This window comes from Mobula hypostoma, chromosome 20 (assembly GCF_963921235.1).
Source record: "Mobula hypostoma chromosome 20, sMobHyp1.1, whole genome shotgun sequence".
NCBI classification, from domain to species: domain Eukaryota; kingdom Metazoa; phylum Chordata; class Chondrichthyes; order Myliobatiformes; family Myliobatidae; genus Mobula; species Mobula hypostoma.
The window spans coordinates 63,982,085-64,005,370 of NC_086116.1; the positions used below are offsets into that span (position 1 = coordinate 63,982,085).

The window sequence follows — 23,286 nt, forward strand, 5'->3', positions numbered from 1 at the left end:
TAAAACTCATTTAAGAATGCCTCAATTAAGTGTTCAAATTAAGAGAAAGGAGCATTACTGGTTTTCCGAATGTCTTATCAATTCCAACTTCCTCGAAGTAAGCATGTTCCATGAGAAAGTGTTGCACTGCTAGAAGCATTATCTTTCAGAACAGTTATTAAACCAAAGTCCTATGTGCTGCACAATAAATTCAAAAGACTCCATGGTATTATTTCAAAGAATTCATCCTGATTAATATATAGTTAGAAAATCCCTCAATAATGATATGCAACATGCGAGAGCTTGATGTGCTAAAGTAGGCTATTTACTGTGTAAGGGAAATGATAGCCTCACATTATTTAGCTAGTTGGAAGATCCTGAGATAATGCAGTCATATCTTCATTCTGATTTAATGTTATATAGCCAATCTCATCCAGAGTCACAGAAAAATGGGTTGGGAACTGGATAAATCTGCTCTGATGCAATGGGAAGTTCTGTTGCAAATATAGATTTAAGATAATGAGTTTGGATACTGTAGAGGCAGTTTATTTAATAGATGCTGGAGTTCACCTACCAATGACAGTATAAAATGGGAGGTGACCAAATCCCAATACCGTTTAGATCACTTCGACAAAATTCTTTATCAGAAGGGCAAGTGTTCCCTCAGTTTGTTGATTTTGGTCTTTTTTTCTATTACAGTATCATGCTCTCCAGCTCTCCCCAGGACCCTTATTAGCTGAGGATGGAGACAAGGGGCTTCAGACACCAGTTGCATACTCAATTCTTGCAGGTCTGAACTCTAAAAGGCAACCAGATCAGTCCATGTACTTAAAATATTCTCTTGCTTGAAATACTTCTGAAATAAAATTCTCAACATCAAATAGAGTGGAAGATAGCTATCAGTGCTATGACTGAAAGCCTTCAGATGAGGTGTGACTATGCTGAGCAGTGGTGAGATCAGAAGGTGAACTCGGCTGATCATTGTATTTATTTATTTAGAAATACAGCATGGAGTAGGCCCCTCAGGCACTTTGAACTGCTCTAGCAACCCGATTTAACTCTAGGGGGCAATTTACAATGACCAATTAAGCTACGAAGTGGTATGTCATTGGACTGTAGAAGGAAATTGGAGCACCTGGAGAATGCCCACGCATTCCATAGGGAGGACGTACAGACTCCTGACAGAGGATGCCAGGATTGAACGCTGACCTCTGATGGCTTGAGCTGTAAAAGTGTTGTGCTAAGTGCTACACTACCATGGAGCCATTGTAGCTACCGTTGAATGCTCAGTTGCAGTGAAGTTTCAGAGCCCATACTGCTACTGGTTCTTGGTGGAACAGTTTTGTATCTGGGAATGGGAACTTTCGGGTCTGACAATCAGGTTCACTTCAATGGGTGAGATCGGGTCTGATCTCAGCGGGTGTTCAAGTGAAAAAAACTCAATAATTGAGTTGAATCTCACAAAGGGAGTACTGAGCTGAAACAACTCAAAATGCTGGAGGTAGTCAGCAAGTGAGGCAGCGTCTATGGAGGGGAAATAAACAGTCAATGTTTTGGGCCGAGACCCTTCATCAGGCCTGGAAGGAACGAGGCAGAAGCCAGAATAAGAAGATGGAGGAGGAGATCTGGCAAGTGATAGGTAAGATCAGGTGATGGGATGGAGTATGAGTGGGGGAGGTGGGATGAAGTAGGAAACTGGAGATGATAAGTGGGAATGGTAAGAAGCTGAAGAAGAAAGATTCTAATAGGAACAGTCAGGGAACCACGGAAAATAAGGAAGTTGGAGGTGAACCAGAGGGCATTGAGGAGGGATGAAAAGTTAGCCAGAATGGGGAATGGAAAAAAAGAGAAGCGGAATGGGGTAGTAATTACCAGAAGTTAGAGAAATCAAGGTTGAGGTTAAGATAGTGAAGCTGCAGAAGATGGGCTGTTCATGATTGGGAGAATTGAGATCCATTCTGGGGTCCAGTGTGTAACTGCAGTCTGGCAATTGGAGAGATGTTGTTCAATTTTTGTCATTGAATCTGATACCAGCAAAGTGAGAGGTGGGAAACTTGTGCAGGACAGGTAGGGATCACGCTCAGTGAATGGAGTGGAATAGAGTCAGTGAGAAAGGGCGCTGGGACTCACTGTTCCTTCTTTTCTTTAGGTGATGACAATGGTAGATTTGAAGTCAACAATGTCACTGGAGCAATAATGATGAGGTGGCCAGTCCGGAGTTTTGTGAAGACCCCCATGTTCACTCTGACTGTCATGGTAAAAATAATAGTATGAACAAAAACTTATAGCTTTTAAAAAATCAGTGTGACCAATACTGTAGCATCTCTAGGAAGAGGTACAGTCGACGTTTTAGGCCGAGACCCAGTCCTGACGAAGGGTCTCGGCCTGAAACGTCGACTGTACCTCTTCCTAGAGATGCTGCCTGGCCTACTGCGTTCACCAGCAACTTTGATGTGTGTTGCTTGAATTTCCAGCATCTGCAGAATTCCTGTTGTTTGTGACCAATATTGTTTCTGGTTGTTCATGTCTTGTGCACTGCTGCAATGTAACCCAGCAAATGAATAATTGACAGAACTATGAAGAAGCACCTACTGGCCTGTAACCTGCTCACCGATGATCACCTTCAGTTTTCCAAGGAATGACTCAGATCTGCACCTCATTAAAGCTTTGCTTCAAATGTATACAAGGAGATTAATTTGTGAGGTGAGATGTGGAGAGTTGAAATTAACTGCCCATGAGCACCTGGATGTATGGTTCAAAGAACCCCAATGGAGATGAAAAAAACGGCAATCATGGCAAAAACTCTTCACTAGCAGGAATGAAGACTGATGCGGCTCTAGAAGCCAATCATCTCAGTTCTAGGACATCACCACAGGCCAGGCCAGTATCCTGGCCCAAAAGATCTTCACAAACAAGAGAAAATCTGCAGATGCTGGAAATCTGAGCAACACACACAAAACGCTGGAGGAACTCAGCAGGCCAGGCAGCATCTATGGAAAAAAGTACAGTCGACGTTTCAGGCCGAAACCCTTCGGCAGGACTGGAGGGAAAAAAGGTGAGGAGTAGATCCCTCCTCCTCCAAGTTTCACCTATCACCTGGTGGTTCACTCTCCCTTGCCCCCACCTTTTAAATTTACTCCTCAGCTTTTTTTCTCCATTCCTAAACGTTGACTGTACTTTTTGCCATAGATGCTGCCTGGTCTGCTGAGCTCCTCCAGCGTTTTGTGTGTGTTATTCCATTACAAGAGCTGAAGTGAGAATGTCTGATGATGATTGCACAAGCTAATTTCCATTTGCCTCTACAACGAAGCAGACTAGTGCAGTATGCAGAATGGTATAGACAAAATTCAGGCAAGGTTGATAAATGGGAATCAACACACAAATCACATTATGAACATATCCAAAAAAAAATCCCTGTATCCCCTCTTTTACAGCACTGTGGGAATACTTTCACACAGAGCTGCAGCTGTTTATTGAGAGAATGAGATGTATTGATGATTGATTGGATGGGGTGGAGTAGGATGGGAGGAAAGTTCTTGTGTGGCTTAAACAAGGGTTTGAGCAATTTGGCAACATTTGAATGTTTCTGTGCTGTATATTCTATGTAAAGGTCAACAGATGAAGCCCAGGGATCAAGCCCATAGGTTACCCAGAATAAAAAGATAAAATTCTGGACACCCTCAGCAGGTCAGGCAGCATCTGTAAGTCTGATCCAAACAACCCAGTATGAACTAGAAAACATCGGTAATATTCTTAAGAGTGAAATGGAGGCTGTAAGTAACAATGGACTGCAAATGTTTTCGAACAAGTTGTCTCCTCAAGTTCTTTTGTGATTATGATAGACCGCTTGAAGCCAAACACAAATATAATTTCAGACTACTTATAACATGTAGCAATGTGGAGAAACAAAAAAAGTTAACTTTTATTGAATATAATACATTTAATTGCATAACAGTGCTGATGCTTTGCAATAATTCAACTAAGCTAAAATGTTTTGTTGATGATTCTCATTTGTACTCAGTGTTTGGGGCTTCTCGCTTAAGCGTCCAACAATAATCAGTCAGCTTTGATGGGTTCCAGCTGTCCTGATATAATTTCTCCATGACCACAAAATTCCTACTGAAACTATTCGCCATGTTCATCACTGATAGCACCAAGGTTTGCAGGGACCAAGTCTAAATGGGAATGCAGAGAATGAATCTTTAGTGACACGTTGTAGTTTACGGCTTTCCATGCTTGAAGCATGTTGTCAACCAGCTGCACATAGTTTGGTGCTCTGTAGTTGCCAAGAAAATTTTCAACATCTTTGAATGCCTTGCTTGCAATTTTCTCTGGGTACATGAGAAGTTCTTTGGATTGCCTGTCATTGATGACCTGTTTGATTTGTGGACCAACAAAAATGCCATTTTTATTATTGGCATCAGTTATTCTGGGAAACATCTGTCTCAAATATCAAATCCTTCATGGAAATTTTTGTCAACACACATAAAAGTTGCTGGTGAATGCAGCAGGCCAGGCAGCATCTCTAGGAAGAGATACAGTCGATGTTTCGGGCCGAGACCCTTCGTCAGGATTAACTGAAAGAAGAGCTAGTAAGAGATTTGAAAATGGGAGGGGGAGGGGGAGATCCAAAATGATAAGAGAAGACAGGAGGGGGAGAGATGGAGCCAAGAGCTGGACAGGCAAAAGGGATATGAGAGGATCATGGGACAGGAGGCCTAGGGAGAAAGAAAAGGGGGAGGAGGGAAGCCCAGAGGATGGGCAAGGGGTATAGTGAGAGGGAAGGAGGGAGAAAAAGAAGAGAGAGAAAAAGAATGTGTGTATATAAATAAATAAATAAAGGATGGGGTGCGAAAGGGAGGTGGGGCATTAGCAGAAGTTTGAGAAGTCAATGTTCATGCCATCAAGTTGGGGGCTACCCAGACAGAATATAAGGTGTTGTTCCTCCAACCTGAGTGTGGCTTCATCTTGACAGTAGAGGAGGCCGTGGATAGACAGATCAGAATGGGAATGGGACGTGGAATTAAAATGTGTTGCCACCGGGAAATCCTCCTTTCTCTGGTGCACAGGGTGTAAGTGTTCAGCGAAACGATCTCCCAGTCTGCGTTGGGTCTCGCCAATATATAGAAGGCTGCATCGGGAGCACTGGACGCAATATATCACCCCAGCCGACTCACAGGTGAAGTGTCGCCTCACCTGGAAGGACTGTCTGGGGCCCTGAATGGTAGTGAGGGAGGAAATGTAAGGGCATGTGTAGCACTTGTTCCGCTTACAAGGATAAGTGCCAGGAGGGAGATTGGTGAGGAGGGATGGGGGGAACGAATGGACAAGGGAGTCGCGTACGGAGCGATCCCTGTGGAAAGCGGGACGGGGGGGAAGGAAAGATGTGTTTAGTGGTGGGATCCCGTTGGAGGTGGCAGAAGTTACGGAGAATTATATGTTGGACCCGGAGGTTGGCGGGGTGGTAGGTGAGGGCAAGGGGAACCCTGTTCCTAGTGGGGTGGCGGGAGGATGGAGTGAGAGCAGATGTGCGTGAAATGGGGGAGATGTGTTTGACAGCAGAGTTGATGGTGGAGGAAGGGAAGCCCCTTTCTTTAAAAAAGGAGGACATCTCCTTCGTCCTGGAATGAAAAGCCTCATCCTGAGAGAAGATGCGGCGGAGACGGAAGAAGTGCGAGAAGGGGATGGCATTTTTGCAAGAGACAGGGTGAGAAGAGGAATAGTCCAGATAGCTGTGAGATTCAGTAGGCTTATAGTAGACATCAGTAGATAAGCTGTCTCCAGAGATAGAGACAGAAAGATCTAGAAAGGGGAGGGAGGTGTTGGAAATGGACCAGGTAAACTTGAGGGCAGGATGAAAGTTGGAGGCAAAGATAATGAAGTCAAAGAGCTCAGCATACGTGCAGGAAGCAACACCAATGTAGCAGATTCTATCCTTTTAGTCTTGAACCCAATAATACCGCTTTTGCCTTTGAAAAACTCAAGTCTCTGACCAGGTCATTTAACTCAAATTGAGTTATTAGATGAGGCTCACTTGACATAAAGGGTGAAAATCTGTATCAGTATTGCTTTCTATTCCTGGCTTGTGCATCATGGCATCTTCGTCTGCCTCCTCCAGACTCCATGTCTCTGCTGGCTTTGGTACTGCAAGACTATTGTCAAATTTCTTAGGGCTGAAGGGAGATTGGTGTATTCAATAGATTTCAGGTTTTTAAGCAAGTACACCTGTCAGACAGAAGTAGCAGTCTGTCATATGATCCTTCTGCTCTTGTCATACCATCCAGACAACAAATAGCATTGACTTTTCAGTACCTCTGTGCGAAGCTCTAAGATTGAGAGTTTATGTTGCACAACAAATGTGAGGAGCCCAGGCTTTGCCTTGGTTGCCAATATTGTACCCAGATAGAGCTCATAGACTTTCTTAATAAGAAGAGTCAAGTTCCACCTTTGAGATTTAACCGTATACTCACCTCAAATCCTCCGTTTTTGAGATTATGGAGGCATTAGTAATGATCTTTAAAAAATAATTGGTCTCTGGCACGGTACCAGAGGACTAGAAAATTGCAAATATCACTCCACTCTTTAATAAAGCAGGGAGGCAGCAGAAACGAAAGTATAAACCAGTTAGCCTGACATCAGTGGTTGGAAAGAATTTGGAGTTAATTGTTAAGGATGAAGCTATGGGGTTCTTAGTGACACAGGATAAGATAGGACAAAGTCAGCATGGTTTCCTTAAGGAGAAATCTTGACTGATGAACCTGTTGGAATTCAGTGAGGAGATTACAAGTAAGGGGATGCAGTAGATTTTGTACATTTTGGACATCAGAAGGCCATTGACAAGGTACCACACACGAGGCTGCTTGCCAAGTTAAGAGCCCATGAAATTACAGGAAAGTTACTGGCTTGTTTAGAACATTAGCTGATTGGTAGGGGGCAGTGACTGGGAATAAAAGGATCCTTTTCTGGTTGGCTGCCAGTGACTAGAAATGTGCTGCAGGGGTTGGTGCTCAAATGGCTTCTTTTTATGCTATATATCAATGATTTAGATGATGGAATAGATGGCTTTGTTGCCAAGTTTGCAGATGATATGAAGACTGGTGGAAGGGCAGGTAGTGTTGAGGAAACAGGTAGGCTGCAGAAGGACTGAAGTCAGTTTTGGAAAATGGGCAAGAAAGTGGCAAATAAAATACAATGTTGGAAAATGCATGGTCTTGCACTTTAGTAGGACAAATAAATGTGCAGACTATTATCTAAAGGGTAAGGAAATCCAAAAATCTGAGATGCAAATGACTTGGGAACCCTTGTGCAGAACACCCTAAAGGTTAACTTGTAGTCATAGATAACTAGGGAAATAAAGGAAGGCATCAAACTAAAAGCTCATGTGTGCAAAGTCACCCAGAGTAATGGGGAACTGGAAAATTGAAAAAACTTTAAAAAGCAACAAAGAACTAGTAAGCGAGCAGTAAAGAAAGGGAAGATAGATTATGAAAATAAACTAGTACAAAATATAAAAAGGGATAGTGAAAGTTTTTATAATTATATTAAGCAGAAAAGGGTGACCAAAGTGAACATAGGTCCCTTGGAGGACGAGAAGGGGAAATTGATCATGGGTAATGAGGAAATGGCCAAGGCTTTGAATGATTATTTTGTGTTGGTTTTCACGGTGGAGGACTCGTCTAACAGCCTGAAGAGAGATGATATGGATGTGATGGGAGGTGAGGAGATGGGATTCTTGATAGAATAGCTATCGTTAAGGAAGAGGTAGTGTTGAGAAAACTTGTGGGCCTAAAGATAGACAAGTCTCCTGGCCCTGATGGAATGCATCCCAAGGTACTGAAAGAAATGGTAGAAGTTATAGCTGCGGATTTGGTGATAATTTACCAAAATTCTCTGGACTCTGGGCAGCTCCTGGCAGGTTAGAAGAAGGTGTATGTTATGCCACTGCTCAGAAAAAGTATGTAGGCAAAAAGCAGTTAACTATAGGCCAGTTAGTTTAACATCTGTAGTTGGGAAAATTCAGAAGGATGAGAGGAGATCTTATGGAAATATAAAATTATTGAGGGATAAATAAGAGAGAGGCAAGAAAATTGTTTCCACTGGTAGGTGAGACTAGAACTAGGGGACATAGCCTCAAGATTTGGGAGAGTAAATTTAGGATAGAGATGAGGATGAACTGCTTTTTCCAAAAGAGTAGTGAATCTGTGGCATTCTCTGCCTGATGAAGCAGTGGAGGCTACCTCAGTAAGTATATTTAAGGCAAGGTTGGATAGATTTTTGCATAGTAGGGAAATTATAGGTTGTGGGGAGAAGGAAGGTAGCTGGAGATGAATCCATGTTCAGATCAGCCATGATTTAATAGAATGGCAGAGCAGGCTCTAATGGTCAGATGACCTACACCTGCTTCTATTTCTTATGTTCTTATGTCTTCAGGTTACGTTGTGGGCAACATTTTTATTGACCTGAATTATGAATTGAAATAACAAACATAAGTGATTTCAAAAAATGGTGTGTGCTATGGAAATTCCATGGTGACTTTCACGATCAGCAGCCCCAAATCCATAAGGAACATCCGAAAGTATTATGGAAGCAGAATGTTTGTTGTCTCGTGTAACAAGAGGGTCAGCATCTCTCTGACTCCACATTACATTAATGTCTTTCTTCCAGGCATCCCAAGTTGATGATTCCACTAAGTACACAGTGACAACAGTGCTGATTCGCATTTTGGCCCCGAATCGCTATCGGCCACGGTTTAAAACCATTGAGAATGAGGGATTCATTCAGGAGCAGCCAAACCCACTTGCCTTGGTAGTTACTTATAGCAATAAACCCTTAATGCTAGAAGCAATAGACCAGGATTTCAAAAATGTGAGTGAAATAATATTTCTGTTTTATGTGTTTCTTTAGCTACTGTTAAAAATTCCAATGAAACATTGAACTGGGACATTTAGCTCTTGCTTGGGTGCATGTGAAAGATCAAAAGACAGTTTTCAAAGACTTCTTCACTCTTCAATGCACCTTCACCTCAAAGGACTGAGATAAAGATTCTGTAAAACTGATTTTTTTTTTGCTCCCCTTCTATATAACCATATAACAATGGTTCTATATAACCATTGTTATATGGTTATATAGAAGGGGAGCAAAAAAATAATCAGTTTTACAGAATCTTTTTCTATTCTACCTCACTAAAGGCTAGCCATCTGGCCCATTATGAATAGATCTTTCACAGAGCTATCTACTGAGCACATTCACCTGCCTTTCCCATCGTTCGAGAACATTTCTGAAGTATCCTATTCACTTCTGAGTTCCAAAACTCAGTAAAACTATTGAACATGAAAATACTGGAAATACTCAGCAGGTCTTTGGAGAGAAAAATAGGAATACCTTTTCGTGTCAATGTCTCTTCATCAGAATTCAGAAAAGACATGATGATTTTTAAGGGGCTACTGTGTAGATGGACAGGCTGGATAAATTTAGTTAATTTTCCCTTGTGTTTAAATAATTTGGTCATATGATCCAGACATTTGAATTGACAGAGGCTTGATATATCCTACAGTTATTACAGTAGTCCATACAGCAGATTCTTTAAGGTGAGAGCAAAGATGAAAAGCTTGAGGCATCCTGAGAAGAGATTAAAGAAACTGAGGACCTTTCATTCCTAAAATGAATATTAAGTGATCTGAAGTCTTGAGAAATGTGGGAGGTTTGGATATGATGAATCTGAAATAAGATTTCATTGTTGGGAGAGTGTTGTATCCAGAGTGCATCAATTCATCACCAAAAATAAATAAAGCCAAGAAGAATTTTCATTTATCTCAGAAGCTATTGAGACATGGAAAGAATTGCCTGATGAAATTACCAGCAGAAACCAGGAAAGGTTTTAAAATTGAAGAAATGTTTTAAAAAGAAATGAAATGAAATGCCCTAACACCCAGCACACTGTATTGCTAATTAATTGCAACCTATTATGTGTTTGAGATACCTCACCAGGAATCTTTCAACCTGACTTACTAGCAAGACACCTTTCCATCGTCACTTTGTCATCTGTTGCAATACCAAAATAGTTTATTGCCCAACTATTATCTTAACACATCCAACTTTGAGATACTTCATCATATAGACATATGATTATTTATTTGACCCATTGCAATGCTGAATTACATTACCATGACCTTTCACAGCAACTGAACTGCTGAAATGTTTAGGTACATCACCGATTCATCACCTTGAACTATTTCAATTGCTGAAGTACTTTACCAAGACGCATCACCATTCAGTGGTTAGAAGCATTCACAGCCTAGAACTTATTGGCAGAGGTTTGATGAATGGTTTATGGAATGCAAATGGGATTAGGAAGTAGTAGGTGCAGTTAACTATTCATTCTACCATATATTGTGTGAATGCATTTTCCCTGATCTTGTGCTCATGTGTTATCCCAGGGGAGAAATCCGAATATTGGCTACTCCCTGACACATCAGTCCAATCACACACAGCTGTTCCAGGTAACACAGGAAGGGCTCTTACTAGCTCGAGCAGATCGACTGCATGCTTATGAGAAATACATATTACAGGTAAGGATAGACTCTGGCTTTATCTCTGATGTAAACACATGAAAGTTATTTCTCTGACCTGTTTGAATGTCACTCTTTAATGTCATGAGTTTGTTTTATCACTGATAATGCAGCTCAGTGGGTAGAATGGACATTTGCTCTCCATAGCTCTTTCCATAGTTACAAAGACAAGATACTGAACGTTGGTTTGATTTATCTGTACAGATTGTTGGAACTGACAAAGAATCAGGGGACATGGTCAGTATGAGGGTCAAAGTTGAAGTTCTTCATTCAAGTCAGCCAGGTAGGCCTGTTATCAAAAATATAAACCTCCCCTGCTCTATCAATTATATACACTAGAGAAATTTCAGTTTAGTAATAATCCCAGCTCAGACAAATCATATGGTAGATAAGCAGATAGTTAGAGAGGTACTTTATTGATCCCAAGGGAAATTACAGTGTCACAGTAGCATTACAAGTGCGCAGATGTACAAATATTAGAACAGAAGTTAGAAAGAATAAAAAATAAATTACCTTAAAAATAAAACATTGTATAATTGAGCTCCGGTAAACAGAGGTTAATAACAGTCTAACAGGAGGGGTTCATCACTTCCCCGGCTATAGGTTGACTCATTATAGAGCCTAATGGCCAACTATAAGAAGGATCTCATTAAGCACTCTTTGAAGCAGCACAGTCGTCTTAGTCTACTACTGAAAGTGCTCCTCTGTTCAGCCAAGGTGGCATGCAGAGGGTGAGAAACACGTCCAGAATTGCTAGGATTTTCTAGAGGGTCCTTTGTTCTACCGCAGTCTCCAGTATGTCCATTTTGACTCCTATAACAGAGCTAGCCTTTCTAATCAGTTTATTGAGCCTGTTGGAATCACCCATGTGAATGTCATTGCCCCAGTACACCACCGCATAGAAGATTGTACTGGCGACAACAGACTGGCAGAACATGTGAAGGAGAGGCCTGCATACTCCAAAGGACCTCAGTCTCCTTAGGAAGTAGAGACAACCCTGGCCCTTCTTGTACACAGCCTCTGTGTTGGTGCTCCACTCAAGGCTGTCATCCAGGTGCGCCCCCAGATACTTGTGGGTCCTCGCCACATCCACGTCCTCACCATCAGTAGTAACAGCAAGCAGTACAGGCTTGGATTTCCTAAAGTCCATCACCATCTCCCTTGTCTTACTGATATTGAGCAGCAGATGATTCAGCTTGCACCATTCAACAAACTCCTTCACCAGGGCCCTGTATTCATCCTCCTGTCCTCCCTTTATACACCCAACTATTGCTGAGTTATCAGAGAATTTCTGCAGATGGTATGACTGAGTGTTGTACTTAAAGTTCAAGTAAGCGAGACCTGTTCAGGAGTTAGAAGTGATAGTGAACCAATGGTGCCCAAAGCCCTCCACCCCTGGGGGATTTTCCTTGTCACATGTCTGTTTATAGACCAATCAGAAGAGATTGATTGATGTGATGAATAAGTGCAGAAGCTCACAACAATAGCAACTGGGACAGAAAGTGACTAAAATAAAGACGTGAGATGCTCGGCCAGGTTAAGTGGAATGAGGAGATGAAAGCAAAGTGGCTGGAAATAGATAGAAAGTAGAGGGGTCGTAGAAATGATCCTGCGTGCAACCACATTGTTTAATAGTTTTTGTTATTAAGCTGTCCTTGTGTAATAGAGTGAGTGATCAGAAACTTGTATGTGAAACAGTGGCAATTATTACCTGCAATAATAGAAGAAAGACACAGGACTAACAACTGGATGTGCAAATATTCCAACTCATCAACGATACCACTCCACCAAAACAACACAGCAGAAATTAGGAACAGTTATGCTGGTGTAGACCATGCTCTACCTTCATGCACCCTAATGCAAACACAATCCCCCAGCTGGCAACAATAAAAAAATGGTATCCTAATGCTGGAGGAACTCAGCAAGTCAGGCCGGTATCTATGGAAATGAATAAACAGTTGACATTTTGAGCTCAGACCCTTCATTAGGCTATTTCAGATCTCTGCCTGAAATGTCGAATGTTTATTCATTTCCATTGATGCTGTACAACCTGTTGAGTTTCTACAGCATTTTGTGTGTATTGGCCTGCATTTCTGAGGATATTTTGGCCAATTCAGGTGAAAATATAGATTCCAATGTAATACTTGATATGTTTCATGGCTAGAAAATAGAGTGATCTGTGCAATCCTCATTATAATATTTTAACTGAGTAGCATGAAATACATTTGGTCACAGAGAATCTTACATTCATATTGCTCAGAGCTTTGAGGTATGAAGTAATATTTTAATTGTTAAAGAAAGCCTGCAAGCCAGTTTAAATGTGTCATATAATCTGAACTGAATATTGAGCATGCCCAATATTTAAAAAATGATATAATAATGTTTGTTTCTACAGCTAGACATTAATTTACTTGTAGGTGCTAGAAATCACATATCCTTCACTAAAATCTGGCATTGCTCCTGGGACAATCAATGCATATTTTATTAATTTTGTTATCTAACATCTGTTTTTCCTATTAATGTACAGTTCCATCTGGAATTACCAAAGAGAACAGAAAGTTCAGTGTCAAGGAAGTGGGACTCGTGGGAGGAGTCGCTGTGATATCACTTCTCTTCCTCATCTTTGCAATTGTTCTACTAATACACTTTGGAAGAGAATGGAACAGGCATCGCAGACATAGGGACATAGTTGCCATTGAACAAAACTCCAATGTGGTGAGATATCTAAATTAAATATTTCTATCAGTGTTGTATTAAATAATGACAACACTTAAAATCTGAACAATAACAGAAGGATGGAAAATTAGGGAGATCAAGAGTTCTTCAATTCAAGCAAAGATCGCACTGGTGTGAGAGATACGAAGGGTGATTGATAAGTTCGTGGCCTAAGGTAGAAGGAGTCAATTTTAGAAAACCTAGCACATTTATTTTTCCTACATTTACACATTTAGTCCAGCTGTCATGAGCATACGACCAACTTCTTTGTAGAAGTTGGCAGCTTGGACCTCCAGAAGTGGTCCACAGCAGGGGTGATTGATAAGTTCAATAAGGTAGAAGGAGATGAGTTATTAACTTCAAACTTTCTGCATTTTCACTCAAAGAGTTGAACTGCACATGCATGTAATGAGAGCTATATAACTCATCTCCTTCTACCCTAAGCCACAAACTTATCAATCACCCCTCATATGATGAGCTTTGGTTTCAACACAAGAATGAAAGCATTGACATTTGAGGAATAAGAGAATGTTCGGAAGAGAAATAAGCATAGCAGTAAAATGAATAGAACATTGTCACTTTGATCAGGACAAAGTCACAGGTCTCCCAAGTTATGTTCAGATCATAATTGAACTTCTGCATTAATTCCAGTCTTTTAGCCAGGCTTAGAAAAATAGAGGGCTATGGGTAACCTTAAGTAATTTCTAAAGTAAGGACATGTTTGGCACAGCATTGTGGGCCAAAGGGCTTGTATTGTGCTGCAGGTTTTCTGTTTTCTATGTTTAAACATTTATTTATTTTTTGGAACATGAGTACGTATCACTGTCAAGGCCTACATTCCTGAGGTGGGTGCAAGGCACCTTCTTCATCTGTTACTTTCCTTTCGTTGAAGGTAATACCATTGTGCTTTCATGAGGGATTTCCAGGTTTTGGATTCTGCACTAAAGAAACAACAGTGAAGTATTTCGCAGTCAGGATAGTGTATACTTGGATATTCTATTATCTCACTACTCACTAAACACTCAAAAATCTTTCAAGCTACAATTTGAATGAACTTAATGACCGAGTGTTGGGCACATGGCCAAGTGGTTAAGGTGTTTATCTAGTTATCTCAAGGTCTCAAGGTCGCTAGTTCGAGCTTCAGCTGTGGCAACGTGTTTGTGCCCTTGAGCAAGGTACTTAATCACACATTGCTCTAGTCTGTGCGAGGAGTGGCGCCCCACACAGACTTCCAATCTGCGACTTGTAAGGCATAAAAATGCCCGACGCAGGCCTCTCATGGTCTGAGTCGATGTTCCCTCTCTAATGACCGAGTTTTACTACAGACTTTAACTTTTTACTGCATCTAGAATTCCTGTGAATAAGAAGAAATCTCTTTATTTAAGTGGCTGATCTTTTATCTTGGGACAATGAATTGCGCTTCTATGCTCCCCCACCAAGGAAGCAACCTCTTAAAATATATACTGTCAAGGTATAAGACGTTGGCCAAATGGTTAAGGCATTGGATTAGCTACCTGAAGGTCGTGAGTTCAAGCCCCATCCGAGGGAACATATTGCATCCTTGAGTAAGGCACTTAATCACACATTGCTCTGCGACGACACTGGCACCAAGCTGTATGGGTCCTAATGCCCTTCCCTTGGACAACATTGGTGTCATGGAGAGGGGAGACTTGTAGCATGGGCAACTGTTGGTCTTCCATACGACCTCGCCCAGGCCTGCGCCCTGGAGAGTGAAGACTTTCCAGGCGCAGATCCATGGTCTCACAAGACTAACAGATGCCTTTACTACAAGGTCAATCAAACCTTTAATTAACATGAGATTCCTATGCATTGTCCTGAACTACAAAGAATATATAAAGAACCTTTATTTCTTTACAAACCAAAGAAAACCTGCAGATGCTGGAAATCTAAGCAACACACACAAAATGCTGAACTTTGTCCTGCTGAAGGGTTTCGGCCGGTAACGTTGACTGTACTTTTTTTCATAGATGCTGCCTGGCCTGCTGAGTTCCTCCAGTGTTTAGTATGTGTGACCTTCATTGCTTTCTATGCTTCACAAGCTTTCTGAATATTATTTAATTCACCTCCCAACTTTAAAATGCTTAATCTTAGTTCTTGTCATAGTGGACAATTTCACACTTCCATCTGTCAATTCAATTGGTTTGTGTCTTTTGTTGCCTTTTAACATTCTTCTGAAGCTTGTAGTTTATGCCCTCAGGCCCCATATCTATAATGTAAAGAAGCACTCTCCCACAGCAGCATATTGACGACCAAAAGAGAGAGAAAACTAATTTATCAGATCCCAACCCAATACTGTCGTCCTTTATTCTGGGAAAGATGAGCAATCACCTGACAAGTCTTTAAAAATAATGAATATTTCCATGTAGTATGGTGCACGATAACCTCTCATGAATTCAGTAAGAGACTAAGAGACTAAGAGAAAACTTCTTTTCCTGGATAGTGGTTGGAATATTGAATGTGACACGATTACAAATTAGCTAAAGTGAGTAGCGTACATGTACAGTGGATTCTGGTTAATTGGGACACATTGGGCCCATTCCAAGTGCACAACTGGTTGAGAGACTGGGACCATGGCACCTTTTACATCCCCACCTGTCTGTGAGGACTGTCTTCACCGTGACTGGAAAATCGCCAAACTTGATGGGAGAATTTCTCAACTTAATTAGATTAAGGATGATGAGCAGATCCTCAACTCCATAATCGCTGAGGGTGCCACCACTGCTGGAGGACAGCTAGACTCGACCATCCTCTGGTTTGGGCCCCAGTTCCACTGCTCTTTGTTCGAGGCCACTCTAGCCAAAGCAGATGAGAGCTGGATTGAACTGGGAGCCAGGTCTAAGGCATGAGCCAGCTCAACTCTATGCTTAGCGGAGCCTTTGACAGTTGTAGGAAGTCATAAGTGCTTCACTCCTCCAGTAACATGACAAGAGATCCAAGTGCAGAATAGATTCTACATACTGGACAAGCAAGACTGGCTCATCTCCTCCTCCATCACATGAAGCATCAGGGACTCATTTGTGAGTAGGGAGATGCTCAACTCTGGCAGCTGCACGCCGCTCCAATCTGCCATCAGGTAACCCCCGGCCCCACCACCTGCATAGTGCTTTTAGACTACCACCCGGGCCGCAACACCAACACCACTGCAGATTCCAATTTCCCCCACCCCCCAACAATGTTGAAACTCGGCAACTCCCTCATCAGGAACACCAAGTCAAAGCTGAGTGTTTCTGTTTGCTTTCCTGGTGCTAAAGTCTCTGATAATACATGCAGCTCCCTTGTCTGCTAACTGACTACTCCTGTAAATAGGATTGTTATCCTCATTGGCATAAATGACATTGTTCAGCAACAATCTAAGCTGCTCAAAAGTGATTTTACTGATCTCTTTGAATTTCTAAAAATCAGTGGTAAACACATTTTTATTTCTGGACAAATTCCCTCACAGGGTTGTGGCTTTGGGCATTTTAGCAGGCTCCTCAGTCTTTATGATTGGCTTCAGAATCTATGTAGAGCACTGAACTTTGGCTTCATTGACAATTTTAATCTATTTTAGGAATGCACCACATTTTTCAAACCTGTCGGGCTGCTCACGAACAGCCAGAGCTCATGGGTTCTGTCTGAACTGACTTCTGGCAAACCCATGCGGATGACTATTTACCATCAATGGTGTGTGCGATCCCTCCATAACTACTCCTGTCTCACTGTCCATCAGTTCCGTAAATGTTACCCATCCTATTCAGATCACTGTCACTGGAAGAGCCCCAAGATTGAACTATATTATTAAAGCTGTTAGCAGAAATAACCATCTACACTTAAAATCAACCTCCATTAATGCACCACTCTAAACTACTCTCTGTAAGCTAGCTCTTCTAAATGTGAGATCCCTTTCAAATAATACTTTTATCTCAAGTTATTTTATTACCTCAACGGACCTTAATTTTATATTCTTAACTGAGACCTGGTTAAGCCAAATGAATACTGCCAGTTATCTGAACTATGTCCACCAGACTATGACAATTTAAGCCAGGGTTTCTTAACCGGGGTTTTGCGTGAGATTGTGATTAAAAAGAACATCATTTTTTGAACTTTGTGCAACGTGTGATGCTCGTACTCGCAGTGGTGGACAGTGACCAAGCAGCTCCGTTAGCAATCCCAGCCCAGTTTGGCAGTGTGCAGTTGGACCACGTTTATTCAGTTGAGTCCATTCCAAGTTTTTGACACAAGATAGGGGAGGCCATTGATAATTGTTGAGTGCTGTATTGCACAGTGAGGAGGATGGTAGTCTGATAATTATTGAGCGCTGTATTGCACGTCGGGGAGAACAGTAGGCTGACGAGAAGCATGAAGTGCATTTTCCAAGAATTGAATGGACTCGCCCAGCTTGGGCTGTGACGTCAGCCTCTCCTTCCTGAATTGCTTCCCCCAACTTCCCCTTACATGCCGCGGACTGATGTATGGGAATGAACAAACTCTACCAGTAGAAAATCGGAGGGAAGTTTTCATTCTAAAGACAGTCTAATGTGGCGATTTTGAAGAGGAGGTGAGAGATGGAAGAGGAGGATTCTAGGCCTAGCCCTAGGGACAATTCTGATAAGGTTATTGATGAAGAATTACAACCTTCTGAGCCATTTCACTGAAGTAGTGCAACAATGGACACTAAATGAGAATTACTTCTGAATGGGTTTTACATGCACTGGTGATCCAAATAAATAGGGTCAGCAATCAAGTTATTTAGCAGCAGAACTTATTACCCAGAAAAGGGAAAGTCATACAGTTGGTGAGAACCTAATATTGCCAGCATGTAAAATTACCGTTGGTAAATGCTAGCAGAAAATGCAGTAGAGAAATTGAAAAGGTTTCACTCTCAAACGGTATGATAAGTCAACGTATCGATGATATGTCATAAAATGTGGAAGAAGTTTGGAGAGATAAACTGAAAAACAGCTTCTCTATCCAGGTTGATGAGTCAACAGATTTCACCAATAAATATCATGTTGTAGCATTTGTAAGATTTGCTAATGATGGTGAAATTCAAGAAAACATTTTCTGTTTGCAAAGAGCTGCCTGAAACAAGCAAAGACCAAGATATATTTAATGGTTTGTCTTCATATCTGGAAACAAAAGGTCTGTTTTGACATCTGTACTGATGGTGTCCCATCAATGGTTGGTTCCATGAGGGTTTTGTTTCTTTTGTTTAAAAAAAAGAAAATCCTGATGTTGCCACAACACGCTGCTTTCTTCACAGAGGTGCTGATGTCAAAAGCTCTTGGAGATGAAGTGAAACAAATTCTGGATGATGCTATAAAAATGGTTAACTTAATTAACAAAGACCAGTTGACTCAAGAATGTTTTAAAAAAAATTGTATGAAAATCTGGACAAAGAGCACACTGATCTCCTTTTCACAGAAATCAGGTGACTTAGCAGAAGAAGAGTTCTCAAAAGGGTGTTTGAGTTGAAAGTTGAATTGCAGGAGTACTTCGAAGAAAATAGTAGGTCCGATTTTGCTGAGTTCTGTGAAGATGGAGTGGCTGCAGAAACTAGCCTACTTAGCAGACATTTTTCATCATATGAACCAGTTGAACAAATCTCAGCAAGGCCCTGGAGAAAATGTTTTGACTTCAAGTGACAAGATTCTTGGATTTAAAAGGAAACTGAATCTTTGGAAAAATCATGTTGCACAAAGGAAATCTTGAAATATTTCCACTGCTGCTTGGGCTTGAGAGTGAGGAAGAACATCAGAAAGTCTCAAGTCTTATTGAAAACCACCTGGAAGGACTGCAGAACAAAATAGAACAGTATTTTCCTCTCTTTCAACACAAGTGTATGACTGGTGAGGGATCCTTTCTCTGAATTTTCTGCTGAGCCTGAGAACTTGCCTTTAAAAGAAGTGGAAGAACTTTGTGAGCTGCGGTCTATTATGCACTCAAGATGAGATTTACTGACCTACCCCTGGACAAGTTTGGGATTTCTGTGGAAGAAGAGTTTCCTGCCATTCATAGGAAAGCAATGAACATTTTGCAGCAGTTTTCAGCTTCTCACATGTGTGAGCAAGCTTTTTCTTGTTTAACAAGCATCAAGAGCAAGGATAGAAATCCTGAGTTTTAAAAATTTATGAATGGGAAAGAGATTAATTTCAAGAAAAGTAAGCTGACCTTAACACCTGTTTATCTGCGCCCCCCCCCCACTCAAAAGAGCATTTTTGGATTGTTTATATCTACAACATACTGATCATGCTAATATACTGTGAGCTGTAGATATAATAATTTTTTACACAGGGTTTTCCTGGGACCTGATAATTATTTCAATGGTTCCTCCAGGGCAAACAGGTTGAGAAGGGCTGCTTTAAGCATACCAAGGCCTAATGGTATGGAGGAAAGGCTGGTACAGGGTTCTGAGTTGGATGATCAGCCATAATCATACTGAATTGCGGTGCAGGCTCGAAGGGCCGAATAGCCTACTCCTGCACCTATTTTCTATGTTTCTATGTTTCTAATGGCTGAGTTGGCAGGCTTGCTACAGTGTTTAAAAACTATTTTACATGCAAATGACTGTCAACAATCTTTCAGGTTTTGAGGTACATATGTTTGAAATTTGTAGGTGTGATTCCTGTCCTTGGCATTATCATTTATTGCCCTCTTAAGTCCAATGCCTGCTTTCTTTCAGAATTTTTATCTTCAATTATATTGAACTGTGAGAGAATTCTTACCTCTGGTGATTTCAATATTCATGTTAAAGATCTCTCTAATGGAAACTCTGTGGCAGCTGAATCCATGAGTTTACTAGACAGACTAGATCCTACCCAGCATGCCACATGAGCCCACCCACCAACTCTGAAATACACTTGCTTTAGTAATGGCAAAAGTGACTATTCTTAATGTCTCTGTCTGATACCACTATCTCTGACAATTTTTGTGTACACTTTCAAATCCTCCTGCCTGGAAACAAGACCACGAAAGAAATTACAGTTATAAAGCAGTGTCTTGATGCTGCAATGAAAGTTAAGTTCTCTGAGCTGACTAGTTCATTTGACCCATGTGACCTACACTACTCAGTAAATGAATGGTTGATTCTTTCAACAATAATTTGACAAATATATTAAATACAGTGGCCCAACTTAGGAGTAAAAAGAAATCACTTTGTAAAATGCCATGGTTAAACAATTCTGTCCACAAATTCAAGAGATCATGCAGAGTAGCTGAGAGAAAATATAGAGCAGGCTCAATGGGCCAAATGACCTGGTTCTGTTCCCTTGTCTTGTGATCTTAAACTGGACTACCAGTCCACTGTAATATTCCTAAGAAATATTACCTACAGACCTTCAACCAACTGTTTGTCCACAGCACCCACAGTGTGATTTAAAGTGTCAGTAATAATGCCTATGGTCACCAATGTAGGTTTTCGTAAATAAAATAGCAGAGATGATTTACACTTAAGGGAAACTGTAACAATTCCTTTATTTTCAACCAAGCACAAAAAAAAAGGTGTGGTAAAACACACTACACCATCACTTCAGACCAGCCTCTCAAAGTGAGCTCCAACTCAATATCAGTGGTTGTGAATTCTGTGGAAAGCAGCCAGTGCGTGAGTGGGCCAGTGAAGGAGTGGAACTTTGAGGCTTTGATTCGAGAGATTCTGGCAGTTCTGGCAGTTTTGGCAGTTGGTCTGTGCAATCAAGTCAATCAAGATTTGAATAGATCAGCAGAAAGCCGTTGATTAGACAATCAAGATTTGAATAGCACAGACTCAGCAGAAAGCAGCTGATTGGGCAGTCGAGGTCAGGTGACCAAACATTTTGAAAAGCTCAAACAGATAAATAGAGGGATAGCTCAAGCGAAGCGGCCAGTGCGTGAGTGGGCCAGTGAAGGAGTGGAGCTTTGAGGCTTTGACTCGAGAAATTCTGGCAGTTTTGGCAGTTGGTCTGTGCAATCAAGTCAATCAAGATTTGAATAGATCAGCAGAAAGCCGTTGATTAGACAATCAAGATTTGAATAGCACAGACTCAGCAGAAAGCAGCTGATTGGGCAGTCGAGGTCAGGTGACCAAACATTTTGAAAAGCTCAAACAGATAAATAGAGGGATAGCTCAAGCAAAGCGGCCAGTGCGTGAGAGGGCCAGTGAAGGAGTGAAGCTTTGAGGCTTTGACACGAGAAGCTTCGACGAGAAGAGGCGGAGGACAAGCTAGCTCGCAGTTACTTTTTACAATGTCTCCTGAGACAGTGATGTGCCTCTCATGTGAGATGTGGCAGTCTTGGGGGAACTCCTCTCTCCCGCAGAGTCACATCTGCCAGAAGTGCATACAGCTGGGCGATCTGGAAGACCGTGTAGGGAATCTGGAGCAGCAGCTGGATGACCTTCGACTGATAAGGGAGAATGAGGCAGACATAGATGAGAGCTACGGGGAGGTAGTCACACCTAGGCTGTCGGAAGCAGGTTGTTGGGTGACAGTCAGAGGGGGGAAAGCAAAGGTGAGCAGACAGGTAGTGCAGAGCACCCCTGTAGGCATTCCCCTGAATTATAAGTTTACCGTCCTGGATACTGTTGGCGGGGACGACCGACCAGGTGTGAGCCACGTTGGCAGGGCCTCCAGCACTGAGTCTGACCCTGTGGTGCAGAAGGGTGGGACGGAGAAGAGGAGAGCTGTTGTTATTGGAGACTCTATAGTCAGGGGAGCAGACAGGAGATTTTGTGGACGTGAGAAGGACACCCGCATGGTTTGTTGCCTCCTGGGTGCCAGGGTCCGGGATGTCTCTGACTGGGTGCACGACATCCTGGTATGAGAGGGAAAGCAACCAGAAGTCGTGATACATGTTGGGACCAACGACATAGGCAGGAAGAGGGATGAGGTCCTGAAGTGAGTTTCGGGAACTAGACAGAAGGCTGAAGAACAGCACCTCAAGGGTGGCGTTCTCAGGATTGCTGCCAGTGCTACGTGACAGTGATGGTAAGAATTGGAGGAGATGGCAGTTGAATGCGTGGCTGAGGAGTTGGTGCAGGGAGCAGGGTTTTAGATTTTTAGATCATTGGGATCTCTTCTGGGGAAGCTGGGACCTGTACAGATTGGATGGGTTGCACCTGAATTCAAGGAGGAGCAATATCCTTGCAGGTAGGTGCTAGCAGGGTTCGGGAGGGTTTAAACTAATTTGCGAGGGGGATGGGACCCAGAGCGATAGAGCAGTGAAAGAAGTGCATGGAGTAAAGCCAGATCAAACATACAGAGAGGTTTTGAGGAAAGAGAAGCAGAATAAACGGTGTAAAGACAGTAAGGTGGAAGGCTGAAATGTGTGTACCTCAATGCAAGAAGCATCAGGAACAAAGGTGATGAACTGAGAGCTTGGATACATACATGGAATTATGATGTAGTGGCCATTACAGAGACTTGGCTGGCACCAGGGAAGGAATGGATTCTCAATATTCCTGGATTTCAGTGCTTTAAAAGAGATAGAGAGGGCAGAAAAAGGGGATGAGGGGTGGCATTACTGGTCAGGGATACTATTACAGCTCCAGAAAGGGTGGGTAATGTGGCAGGATCCTCTTTTGAGTCAATATGGATGGAAGTCAGGAACAGGAAGGGAGCAGTTACTCTACTGGAGGTATTCTATAGGTCCCCTGGTAGCAGCAGAGATACAGAGGAGCAGATTGGGAGGCAGATTTTGGAAAGGTGCAAAAATAACAGGGTTGTTATCATGGGCGACTTTAACTTCCCTAATATTGATTGGCACCTGATTAATTCCAAGGGTTTAGATGGGGCAGAGTTTGTTAAGTGTGTCCAGGATGGATTCCTGTCACAGTATGTGGACAGACCGACCAGGGGAATGCCATACTAGATCTAGTACTAGGTAATGAACCAGTTCAGGTAACAGATCTCTTAGTGGGTGAGCTTCTGGGGGACAGTGACCACTGCTCCCTGGCCTTTAGCATTATCATGACAATACTCACAACACACTGAAGGAGCTCAGCAGGTCGGGCAGCATCCGTGGAAAAGATCTGTTGACGTTTCGGGCTGGA

General features: G+C 42.0%; 1 protein-coding gene across 4 annotated transcripts in view; it reads left to right on the forward strand.

The window, feature by feature from the left end:
- The window catches only part of cdhr5-rs (cadherin-related family member 5, related sequence), a 67,353-nt gene that overhangs the window by 31,472 nt on the left and 12,595 nt on the right, over positions 1-23,286 (forward strand). For all 4 annotated transcript variants that reach the window (XM_063072202.1, XM_063072203.1, XM_063072204.1 and 1 more), the window contains 6 exons: positions 679-769; positions 2,129-2,235; positions 8,644-8,844; positions 10,416-10,547; positions 10,752-10,830; positions 13,075-13,262. In XM_063072202.1, the coding sequence (XP_062928272.1) occupies positions 679-769; positions 2,129-2,235; positions 8,644-8,844; positions 10,416-10,547; positions 10,752-10,830; positions 13,075-13,262 (798 nt within the window). The remainder of the gene's footprint in view (positions 1-678; positions 770-2,128; positions 2,236-8,643; positions 8,845-10,415; positions 10,548-10,751; positions 10,831-13,074; positions 13,263-23,286) is intronic.